The 13,190-nt window shown below is 31.7% G+C and overlaps 1 protein-coding gene and 1 pseudogene across 2 annotated transcripts; both read right to left on the bottom strand.

The window, feature by feature from the left end:
* Positions 1–128: 128 nt before the first annotated feature.
* On the bottom strand, positions 129–3,049 carry LOC104780354 (serine carboxypeptidase-like 48). Its single transcript, XM_010504852.3, has 9 exons — positions 2,521–3,049; positions 1,965–2,133; positions 1,724–1,843; positions 1,496–1,639; positions 1,262–1,412; positions 1,069–1,163; positions 722–980; positions 482–615; positions 129–396 (listed from the first exon to the last, which is right to left on the bottom strand). Exons 1-9 carry the CDS (start codon positions 2,862–2,864, stop codon positions 280–282), a joined length of 1,533 nt encoding a protein of 510 aa, XP_010503154.2. The 5' UTR covers positions 2,865–3,049; the 3' UTR covers positions 129–279.
* A 7,636-nt stretch (positions 3,050–10,685) lies between these two features.
* Positions 10,686–12,054, bottom strand: LOC104780353 (vacuolar protein sorting-associated protein 24 homolog 1-like; annotated as a pseudogene). Its single transcript, XR_015596150.1, has 6 exons — positions 11,938–12,054; positions 11,665–11,741; positions 11,449–11,551; positions 11,232–11,360; positions 10,978–11,171; positions 10,686–10,892 (listed from the first exon to the last, which is right to left on the bottom strand). The product of XR_015596150.1 is annotated as a vacuolar protein sorting-associated protein 24 homolog 1-like (transcript).
* Between the last annotated feature and the right edge of the window lie 1,136 nt (positions 12,055–13,190).

The raw sequence follows: 13,190 nt of genomic DNA, 5'->3' as shown, positions 1-13,190 counted from the left end.
CTCTTTACAAATCATGTCTAATGAATTTGTTACTTTGTGTCCTAAATTTGCTCCATACTAAAGTTTGTGGTGTGCTTCATACGTAATAGGAGGAGCTAATTATTGATTCATGTATGAATTGAGAAATCTTTAACAAGTTAACAAACTGAAATAGATTAACAATGAAGTTTCCTGTGTGTTTATAGAAATAATTCACAAGTATATGTTACTTAATTTTCTTAAAAAGTAAAATATTGATCTCCTAAATACATAATAATTCAGTCGGTTCGGAATTTAGATTCACTGACGAGCAGTCCGACCAGTGGGTGAACCGAGCTTTCCTTGCATCCAGTTCTGAAGCATTTGCAATGCTGCCTTTGGCTGGTCCATCGGAACCATGTGTCCAGCATCGTGAACCTATAAAACGTTTTCCCAATTTCAATTGTTAGGTGTAAAAAATCAATAGAAATAGGTTGGGGTTATCGGTTTTTGTTTGGTTTACCTTGAGGAAAGTGAGTGAACCGTGATTCTTCATTAAACCGGCTTCTTTATTGTCTACGAGGAATGGAACTGTCGCAGCTGCTACAAACTCTTTCTGGCCTGACCATTCCATCTGGTGAACCCACTTTGAATTTCCTGTAGACCAAGAAAAATGTATTCAATCAATCTCCGAGCTTAGCGGGTTTTGTGGATATGTAAAACCAGTGGTCCGCAAACACATGGACATAGGAATCAAACGTACCGAGCCAATTGCAAATGAGATCGTATTCACCGGCGTAAACAAGAAGCTTAATTCCATCTTGAAGAAGAGCTGGAATCCCAACCTCAAGATTACGCATCCAGTCCATCTGCATCGCATCGTAGACCGCTGTACTGCAAGACACGAACTCGATATCGCCCACACCTAATGCCCTCCGTACCGATTTCTGGTTCAAGAACTTCTCCATGTTCGAGAAATCATAGCACAAGTTTCCTTCACACTGTTTCCTTACGTCGTAATACTTCAAAACAGAGTAAAAATCTTGTTAGCTATAGCTAGCTACTATTACTTCAGGAACAAACAAGTATCAATTCCAGTTTGATGCTTACGTTTACGTTTCCTGCGATATCCATGATCTTTTGGAAAATGTTGTTACATACAACGTAAGAAGAAGCACAAGCATCACCTTCACCACCATCCGCGCCTGAAATTGAGTAGATGAAGCAAACAGATTTCATGAAAATCACAAACCTTTAAACTATAATTCTTGAAAAAAAAGAGGCTTAGAGATTGTTTTATTACTGCATTCTTTGATGGATTGTTGACAAGTTGCGTAGTTACGGTTAAGGCTATCGTGATCAGACTGTGTAATCAACTTCATGTCTAGCGCGTAATCCGCGTAGGCACCGTATTGAATCTCCGGATTGGTTAAACCATTACCAATCGCAAACCCCTGATGTAAAACCCGGTTTGGTTAAAGACAAAACACAAAAGGAGTGAATAAAAATGTTTTTTGTGGAGTTTTTTTTTATTTACCTTGAGGTTAATGTGAGTTCCTTCTTTGTTCTTGTTTCCACGGTGAACCCGTGAAGCCAATGCGGGAATGTAATGTCCGGCGTAGGATTCACCGGTAATGTAAAAGTCATTCTTCACAAATTGTGGATGCTCCTCAAAAAACGCCTGCAAACAAAGTGTGTAATGTTAAGCCTCAAGAACATGGTTTTAATGTGATTGAAACAGAGGAAAAGTATTTAAAAACCGAACCTGTAAGAAGTCGTAAAGATCATTACTGACACCTTCCTCGTCATGTCGAAGATCACTTTGGTCCGATGTGTAACTGAAACCGGTTCCCACCGGTTGGTCCACGTAGATTAGATTCGATGCCTAGAAATATATTAAAATTTAAATGAAATTAAAACAAAAGTTGTTGAGATTAATATGGTTTCTTGTTGGAATATGAAAAAACGTGTTTTGGTTGACCATTTTTTTTCTTTTTCTAACCAACCTTGTCCCAACCAAACTCGTTCCAAGTAAGAGAAGAGTTGTTAGAGACGGTGAACGGTCCGTTCTCATAGAACAAAGCAAGTTCACTACTGCAACCAGGTCCTCCGGTTAGCCAAATCACCACTGGATCGGCTTTGTTGGTCCTTGACTCGAAGAAGAAGTAAAACATCCTGTCACGAAATTGAACAAATTAAAAAAACCGGTTTAGTTTAATTACCAAAGTAAACCGGTACGGTTCTTAAACTATTTCTTTTGATTGTTTGACCGTATTGGATTTTACAATTTTTGTCAAAACGGTAAACGGTTACGAGAAATAAAAACTAAACCGGATTGGTCTATTTTGTGTGGAGGTAATTGAGAGATGAGAATTACAATGTGAATTGCATCAGAACCAAGCCAAATAGACCAGTTATGAATTTAAAACCTTAATTAAACCGGATTGGTTTATAGTATAGTCACAATTTTGAGAATCAGGAAACCGGTTCTAAATTAAAACGGTTAAGAAAAAAAACGTAAATTAAACCAGTTTAGTTTCGGTACAGCAAAATGGAAGTTACCTGGCTGCTTTTGAATTAGGTAGTTTGTAGTAACCAGCATGGTGACCAAAATCTTGAACCGACGGAGAACCACCGGAGCCACGAGGGTCAACCTCCGCCGAGAAATCGAATTCTCTTTCAACTAGTCTCGGAGCCTCAGAACCGTCCTTGTCGATAACATTGACGTCACGTGTAGGCAACAAATTGAATCCTTTGATAAGTCTCTCCGCCGTGAGGGTCGGCAAACTCGCCGACGGTGAGAAAGATAAGGGCTTTTCTTTAAGAGATTTAGAACTTGAGGGTGAAAAATGTGAGAAAAGAAAAATACAGAGGAGAAATGTGAGAAAAGTTGTTTTGGAGTCCATCTTTGTGTGTTCTGTGAGAGAGAATAGTGGGTTATGGTATTGAAGAGAAGAGAAGAGACGAAGTTGTTGTTTATATAGTTGGCTTTGTTTGTTGTCTACTACACAAATCGTGGATGCAAATTTGGTTTTCAATGTTAAGATTTTTATTTTTTTAAAAAAGATTTGATAAATAAATAAATAAGTTAAAAAGTGATAGAGTTTCCAAAAATAATTTTATTTTATTTACAATTTGCTTACGAAAATTGTCGATTTTTTCCTTTTTTGTTTGCCACCTCGAAAAAGGTAACGGTTGCTAGAATCAATGAAATCATCTTCACATTTTTCCAACTCTTATACAAACTATGAGGTTTCCATGGATTACGGATAAATGAATTGAATATTTTTTTAGAACAATCAATAATCAGATTCAGCTATGAATCAAAAACATTAAGCAACTATTTTAGGTTAGTATTACATTTTTTATTTTTCGGTTTTGCAACACTAGAAATGATAGTTGTATCAGCTCTATTCATTCTAACTATTTGAACTCATGGTTCAAAACATTTAAACTTATAACATATACGTAGTTTAGGTAGATTTATTTAAAAGTAAACCACTAATGTGTGCAAAATAAGCATATACTATAATTTACATAAATATTGTGATTCGTTTTTCATACATGATTTTTAAGAATATAGTGTATTTTTACAATATTTTATCGGTGACACAATATTTTAAAAGTTTTCCCAAGATGAAACACAACCACTTATTAACAAAAAATAGCACAACAATGTCTTTGTCTGCAAATTATTCCATCTAATTCCACCTTTAGTTCAATTTGTAGCCAATCACACACAAACAATCCTTTTTGTTTCCTTTTTTCAAGTTTCATGCGGTGATAAAACCCCACTTGTTCTTTCGAGGAAAACTGTGTAGTATATGATTGCTCTTTGTTTTTCGTTTTCTAAAATCCAGACCCCAAAATTAAATTAAGATGGATACACGTACCTACCGAAACATTAGGATCTTCAAGTTTTTTATTTTTATACATATGTACATAAATTTTCGCAATTGCAATTAATTCGGTTAGAAAAAGACAAGAGACAACAAAGAAAATTGTGTGAACGCTAGCTATTTCGTTTTGCTTTTGCTTACATTCTGTCCAAATCCTTGCTTTAATTCAAATCTTTGCGTATAAAATTGTGTTCGGGTCGAAGAATCCTTTAGACATGGACAAATCAATGCACCGTAATGTCGTATGTATTATTTTAGTATGAGTCTGGCGTGTATCACCAACCAAAGTGTGATTAACGATGGATATTAATGTTTTGTTAACGACTGATTAATGTTGTTGATTTTTGTTTATTGCGTGTTTGTTTACTATTTACGACAAAATATTAGGCAGAATCTTAACATGTGGTGGATTGATGTAATTAAGTGTTTAATGTATTAAAATGTTTTTTAAAAATCCTTTAGTTTAGTTTTAAAAATAAACTATAATACAATGATAATACTTGGGGTGAATCTCTTTATTCACTTTTTTATAAAAAAAGAAAACCAAATCTGGATACATCATTGTAAAATTAAATACTTAATTCGTTCTTTTATAAACTAAATCGAAAGATAATTTTGTTTTAATTGTAAAATTTAAACCCTAACCATATCATTTGTAAACCCAAACCGATATATAATTTCGTTCTAATTGTAAAAAATCTAAACCGTAATTCTTATTTATAAATCCAAACCGATATATAACATCATTTAATTATAAAATATAAACCAAACTAATATTTAAATTTCTTTAATTTAAAGTATATAGAATGTGTTTCTTTAATTTGTTTTGTTTTTTAATTTAATTTTGCTTTATTGTTAAATAAAATATTTTATAGAAAATCTTGATTGATAGAAAAGAAAGAGGTAAATAAAATCAGGATTCCCTCCTTCCATAAATGATACGTTCATCATTGTTGTATTGTTAATTTGTTTTTGTCGTCATGTTCATCATTGTTGTATATAGACCAAGAAAATGCAAATATTGGTAGCATATACAAAATGATACTCTCTCTATCCCTAATAGATCGATGTTTTAGGATTTATTTTTCTCTCTAAAAGATTGATGTTGTATATTAAAAAATTAAAATAGTTTGTCTACTTTATGCTTTTTCATATGTGGTATTTATCTAATGGTTTATATTTTCTCTCTGCCCCAAAAAAATAATTAGAAATTAATTTACAAATTGAAGTTAAACTTATTCTTAATATGTGTGATAATGGTTAAACATCAATTTATTAGGGACAGAGGGAGTATAAATTTTGTTAGTGGATTGAGGAAACAAAATAATAAAATATTATTAAAAATTGCGATTAAAAAAGATAAAAAAAATCTGAAGGTACCTTATTACCGTTTAGCCTCGATACTTTCAGACTTTTTTGTATTGTTTTTCATCGTAATATTTAATAATATTTTAATTGTTAATTTTGTATAGTTGTATCGGAGATTAAAGAGGAATTAATTGGAAATTAGTTTTAAGGTTATATATCAAATTAATAATAAAATAAAAATATATAGTATTAAATATATATAATTCTATTTGTGTTAAAAGAAAAACATCAAATAAAATAGAAAACTATGATATTGTCTCTAAAATTACGATAAACACAGAAAAAGATAATTTCAAAATAAAATTTTATGGTTTTCATTAAAATTTTGTATATTAGTTATTGTAAAACATCACAAACTCTTAATTTAAATGTCTAAATAACAAAAAATATTTAATTTAAATTTGGCTCCAAAAATTTCGGTAATATACAAAATTAAGCGGAAAGTAATCAGATTAGACAGATTATAATTGAATTATACAGGATCGTATAATCAATGTTAGGCGAGAATTAGTCATTAATCAAGATAGAAATAGTAGACCTAATAATTTTACGGGATGTAATCGGTTCTAGACGGCTATTTTTTAAAAAAGGGTCCCACTACTAACTTCTCTACTGCACATCAGAAATATGAAATCCAAAAGAGTCAAACAAATGGCTTTTAAAAATAAGTGTAATAAATATTTTTAAAATAAATAGAGAATAATTTCATTGTATGATTGATTTCAGTTTATATATCCTAGAATTATATATGCTTCAATTTCAACGCTCTAAGTCAAAAAAAGTTTTACCTTTAAACATATACTATACGTTATGTTTGACTGTTGATGTCGATCTATATACCATATGGAGAACAGTAAATAAAAACTACATTCCTTGCCGTATGAAATATATCCGACAACGGATTACGATCTGAAAGGAAATTTAGTTTATCAAAATTCAAAAACATCATTTAACAAAATTAAACAAACATGTGTAAATTTAATACACATCATGTAACTGCACGTAACAAGAAAAAAAATACACATGATGTATTGTCACCAGAGGTCCAGAACTCGTCGACACCACCACGGCCGTGGTGTTCATTTCCACATCTTAATGTCTCTCTCTCTCTCTCTCTCTCTCTCTCTCTCTCTTTTTTTTTTTTCTTTTTCTTGTTTGTTACATTACATTTGTCATTGCTGATAGATATACTTTAATAAAGTTATCTTTTGCAGAAAAATCGTCATAAAACGTATTTATTGATTTGATTTTACTGGATATACTTAAAAACAAATTCGTATAGTTGTGTAAATACATGTCTTTCGTGATTTTCGAACAGAAACATTCGTGTATATTAAAAATAAGTTAATAAAATTAATTAGCAATCCCAATGAAACATATGAAAATTATATGTGTTTTATGAAAGTACTTCAACATAAAATACAAAACAAAACAAAAAACGAGAATAGGTTATCTTGTTTCAAGGACACTTGGTGCTAAATTCTTGAAATCTTGTTTGCCCACTTTTCTAAAAGCAAGATCATCATGATTCTTGAATCATACTATGGGAAAAGTACAAACAAAGTTGACGATCATATCGTTTTATTCTTAAAGATCCGAGACTTGTGTTATGTATGGCCACAACTTCAGCAGTTCTCTTTCTAGGAATCTTCCTCACACTCAAGCTTTTCTACTACCTTACTTTTCACGTTTCAAAAAGAAAAACTTGTGATGTTCCCTTTATCTTGCTTAATCGTATGACATTTATCTTGACCGGAATAGACTATTTTAATGTCTCAAGAAAAAAATATATCATTTTTTTGTTTGTCAATAATTGTTTCCTTATCTCAATATGAGATAACAATCTTGACATATCTTGTAATTATCAATATCAATCCAGTGAAACAATATACGTAATGTGACTTACACTAAATAATTCCTTTGCATGTTTATTCCTTTTTTAGGGGAAATAAATCAAATTAAAAGACCTAATTAAGTCGGTATCTCAGATTATCAATCTCATAATTTGTTGCGTGCAAGGCATTAAAACCTTTTTGGTTTTTGAGAAAGTTTCTCTTTTTTTTTTTCCAACGAAATTATATTTTCAAAAGAAAAAATTGAGACAAACCAAATTTTTAATCGGAATAGCAATAAATACGTTGCGAGATTCCTTAAATTTTTTTATTAGCACGACATTTAACCAGTATTTATTTCTCCCCGATTATTTTTGTTTGTTGTTCAAAGTGCCTTATAATTCACACAAAACTGAAAGTGAATAAGATGATGTAAACACTTTTTTGGTTAAAAAGATAATGTAAACACTTATCCTCTCAAATAATACATGCGTCGTATGTTTCCTTCTTGACTGACCCAACTTTCATTGCTTCACTCATGACTTCTATTTTCTAACATATGACTAATTAGTCTCTTTTACAAACAATTAACAAATTTGATTCGAAAGGATACATTTGGATTTAAAAGATAGTTTACGAGGTTGACTAGTATGTCAAATAAGTAGGATTAGTTTGATGACTATAATGTGAAAACGAAGGAAGTTGTTTACGTTTGAGAACTAGCTAGTTTCTAATAATTAGTACTAGTGTTTTGAATTTTAGAATAAACACGAAAATGACAGCTCCAAATGTATTATCGGTAATCTAATTTCAATAATAATTTTATTTGCTGTAGCGTCATTTTCTTCCTTTTCTCATCAATATAACGCCTTTGCATTATGCACAATTTGTGCATACTAGAATTTTAAAATTTAGACCACAACAGAAACATGACCACACTTCGTTAAAGAAAATTTTGTCTTCTACAAATTTAAGATACATAATTGTGTCGATACATACATTTCTATGTACACATTCATCCATATATGTGATTTTATACACTTTATAAAAATTCTAAACCAGAAGATGATTAAAAAAAGGGGAAAAATATATTCACTTCATATGTAAACTTATATTTTTCCGAATAAGCCTAGAAAAAATATTATTATTGGGAGTGTTGTGACTCTATTTGTCCCCATGTACTCCATTATTACTACTACCTTTACCATTTCTAAATTTATATATCTCATCCATGTTCCATGAGCTACAGCTCCTGCTTCCATTAGAGCCCAAGCCCAAGTGTTTTTTTTTTTGAACAAACAAATGATTCCATTCAATCAAATAGAGCCATTACAAGGAAAGGGATAAAGTATCTCTAAAGTTTAAGACATTACAAGCATAGACATTCCCCAAAGTCATAAACAGAACTAAAAAAATATAGAACATCAGGCAAGGGTCCAGGAGAACTATGAAACAAATGTAATTAAGCAGTTGGAGACATGTGGGATCATGCTTGCAAGATTGGACATCATCGATGAGATCGAGAGATGTCAGGTAGGTCACGGTCAAAAAACATTGTGCCGTTGGAAGGAGAAACAGAGGCAAAGAACTCACCGGGGTGAGGATCAGTATCAGGGTCGCAATAGTGGTAATGATTCGGGGGCTAAGGGCCCAGGTGATGGTTGATAAGCTGATGGTGGTTTGACCTGCAGCTAGCATCAGGATTTGACAAGAATAAGTGCAAAGCCATACCATACCAGGTGATCCCTCTCTGCCATGGAAATAGTGATCAAGAATATAGCGACGCTGCGATACTCGGGTTTGGGAGAGAATTAGATTTTTTTTTTTTTTGCACTCGGATTATTTTAATATTATGTTAAACGCCCAAGCCCAAATGTATCTTTGAAGATGATCGCTTCGTTCATGATGGATTTGGTAATATTGTACCAGCTCCAAATAGAAACTAAGTAAATTTCTATGTGATGGAAGAATAAACATCTAGTTTTGAGGGGTTAATAATGACAAAAAATGCTAATTGGACAAATTAACAAAAAAGAACTTGAGAAAACACAATTGTTGTTCAAAAAGTGTATATACATACAAAAGCATCTTTTAAGATATAGATCTTAAGAAGAACATAACACTTCAAATGAGGAAGTGCCGTCTGAAGTTTGTGATACACAATCGCATGTTTACATAACACTCTACGCAACTACACATTTATGTGCATATTGATCAATATAGTTTGCCTGAATAAATCATTTTTAAGTGTGCAAATTAAATATAGAAATGTGAGTCATGTGACCAAGTTTTAATACTAATCGCCTATATAATAAAAGAGAAGCATTCTGGAGACAAAACTGATGTGTCGTCGCCACAGAGTTCTATACCCAATTTATTGTTCACTCTTAGTATTTCATAAAATTACATAAAATTGTCACTGCTATATATATATATATATATTACATAAAACTGTCACTGCTATATATGTCAACTGCTATTACTGTTCAATTTATTTATATATACGATATTTTGCTCCTATAAATTCTATATATGTCCAAAAAACATATGATCACCAATTAAAATAACATGAATATATACTTTAATTTGGATAACTATGTAGTTAAACATTATATATAAATATGTAGTTATAGTGTTTTTACAGAAATCTTAAAATTTAGAAAATCCAGTCCAATAAAAATGAAAACAAGTAATAATATTATACCAATAGCTGTGATATATAGAGATCTAATGACCAATTAAAATTTATAAAATCCAGTGATATAATACCATAACTAAGACCACTTATATAAGGGATCTAATGACCAATTTATAGTCTTCCCCTCACGAAACAATTTTGTAATTTTATTTCTCCATCAATTACGGACACATATATTACTTAAAAAAACTAATAATATCCAAATTAATAGAATTCTCCATAATAAAATATCTTTCTGGTATCTCCTACATAAAATACTCACGCTTTATATCCCATTTTATTATTTTCCCTTCTCTTACTATATTATTTACATTAAATTGTCATTAGTATAACTAAAGAATATTTCATTCAATAATTGAAGAAAATCTATACTATTAATTGGGAAATACAGTTAAGGGTTAAAAAAATCATATCAAATATCCATGTTGCCAAACTGACCCAATTTACATATTAAGAAGAAGAAAAAAAGATTAAACAATAGATTTATTATATTTTAGAAAATCGTTCAAATTAATTCCTTAGTAATCAGATTATGAGAATTTTGTGTGGGTATATTCATGTATGATAAAATACGGAACAAGAATTTTGGGAACAAAAATTCAAGCATAACATATGCGGACATACTATTTACTTATATGAATTACGAGGAATGAGATTTTTTCGGGTCAAAAAAATTTAAACATTGCAATCAAACATATTAAACGGGTTTGATCGCTTGACAATTATATTTTTTTAAGAATTATGCATAAATAACTCCCCACGTACGTGCGGGTCCGAACCTAGTAATCCTTTGGTTTTGAAACGATGATGCAATTAGTATATCGAACCAGACCAAATCAAATCAAGATGAACCAAAAGCGAATGGGTTTCGCCTTCTCCAAATCCAAAAACTTTACACATAACCAAACCTAACAAACACTAAAACTAAAATTTCTTTCAAACTATACAAGTAGCACAATCACTGTCCAACACATCGTTCCGGCTCAAAGATCCACCAAGAATAGAGCCGCAGTTATAAGAAAACTCACTAGTACGAACCAAGTATGTATATATCAGTTACGATCTAACTTTGGCGAACCGAGCTCTAACTTCCTCAAGTTCTTCATCCCCATCAACTCCTTCTGTAATTGCCTCTTCCTGCAATACATTTCCTTATCAGACTTTGATCTCCCTTGTCAGTACATACAATCTTACAAATCATTCAACTGTGGAAGATCCTTACCTCACGTGAAGTTTTCACCTTTTGAGCTGGTGCATTCATCTTTCCCTTCCTAACTGCTTCAGGGAGCTTAGCTGCAGTCTCTCCAGCTACTGCAGTCAACACTTTATCAACCTCCTCCTCGATATCCTCTTCTATACCCTCAGAGTCTAAGGTATCATCAACCGCATCACTCACAAACTCTCCAATAACCCAGCCTACATAAAAATCCCCACATTAGTAAACTTGCCAAATACATATGCTTAATATGATCATACACAGTACCTTAGTGAGCTCTTTGCTGAACTCCTGCATCGTGGCAGCCAAAGCCGGAGCTTTCATGAGTTTAATAACAAGCTTCATAACCTCAGTGCTCTTCGAAATATTCCCAACTGTTATCGCAGTTCCTAAAACACGCCAAAGAAATCTAAACAAACACATCTTACGACTTGGCTTCAGATGAAAACCACAATGTAAAGCTTTTGATCATTTTACCAACAGTCTCCGCAAGATGCATTGACATTGAATTCAAGTGAGCTTTGTTTTCATAAAGTCGCTTCACTATTCTTCTAGCACTCACTATTTCCCTAGCAAGTCCCTTTAAACACACACACACACACAAAACAGAGAAAAAAACTTAACCAATCTTTCAAACTTCAACATCTTTCACAATTGATCAGATTTGCTGATAAAGTTTCATCCTTTTTGTACCTTCGCAGTGGCCATATCATTCCGCTTCGCCGAGTCTTTAATATCTTTCTTTACTTTTCTTTCTTCTCTCTCTATATCTGAAAACAAACTCACTCAGTTAAAACAAAACCCTAATACACAAACCCAAGAAACAACCAGAATCCAGTTCTAAGAACACCATTCGATCATTACTTCACAAAATCGGATTTTGATCATAACCCATCAATCTAAATCATCATATAAGTGACCAAAACTCTCAAAGATCGAAACTTTTACTAGAAACTTCGAGAATACCTCGAATTTGGTGTTCGATTTTACGGCATTCTTGGCGTAGCTTCCGCTGCCAATCTCGGAGCTTTTGCTTCGGATCAGGCTTTCGCTTGAACATGTTCATCAGCCTCTTCATTTTCTTTCTTTTACGTCTTTGAAGATTTTGATTTTTCCAAAAACACGAAAAGTCTTTGAATCCTCTTCGTCTGTGTTATTTATACCATTTCAAGTTTTCATCAATTACACTTTCGAATACGACTAATCTTATGAGTGTTTTTATCAAAAAGGCCCAATTTTGGGCTTATTCGTTTCACCAATTAGAAAAGCCCAAAATTTGGAGATATCTTAGCAAAACTTTGTTTTTAAATATTTTTCATTTTTTGGGGTTAAAATACTATATTGCTATTGTGTTTTTTTATAAAGCTTGAATATTAAGTTTGATTACACTGTTTAATATTTTTGTTTTTAAGACGGCAGTTTAATCACACTGTTTGTTTAATTTTTTTATTTTATGGCGGCATTTTTATTACACTGTTTATGAATATATATATTTCCTAAATTATTATTAGTGGTCATTAATTGTCAACAAGAAAAACCACTTAAAATATTCGGGGATTTTCTGTTTTGAAAAAGGAGCCATCGGGGTAATTGCTTTATTTGTTTTTAGTAACGTGTGATCATTGATTTGTTAATTATTATCAACTTTAATAAACAAATCATTGTGTAACAACTATGGAATGGAGCAATCATTGGCGAGTGTTGAGTTTGTTGAAGTAATTATTGGAAATGTAGTAGCCATTCAAAGACTTTGGCCTCTTTCTCAAACTTATCGTTTTTACCTTTTTAGGATGATTGGATAATTGTAAATTTTGTCAATTTTATTTTTAATGGTCCTTTTATATCATTTTGTAGAAAATGTTGGAATGCTTTTTTTTAACGAGCTTCAAAGTTGGATTAACTATGGTGCAACATGTTCTAAGAGTTTGTTAATTAGTCCTCATATGTGTGAACAAGTACCAAGATGAATGATGACTAAAAGAAAAAGAAAATAAAGATTTGAATTATCATATTTTGTTCTTTTCCATTATAATTCTGAACATACTCTAGAGATGAGGTTTTGTTTTTGTGGCTTTATTTTAAAGTTTATACAGAAAAAGTTATCGTTCAATTGTTGAAAATAATTGTTGTTTATTATAATTTTATTGATGTCACATTACGATGAAGAATTCGTAAAATACGTGTTCATGTTATGTTTATATTATTCTTTCTCATGACTG

Source organism: Camelina sativa, chromosome 4, assembly GCF_030686135.1.
Source record: "Camelina sativa cultivar CO46 ecotype springtype chromosome 4, ASM3068613v1".
In the NCBI taxonomy this organism is placed as follows: Eukaryota; Viridiplantae; Streptophyta; class Magnoliopsida; order Brassicales; family Brassicaceae; genus Camelina; species Camelina sativa.
The sequence above is the reverse complement of the archived record's forward strand: the minus strand, read 5'-3'. Positions and strand labels throughout refer to the sequence as shown.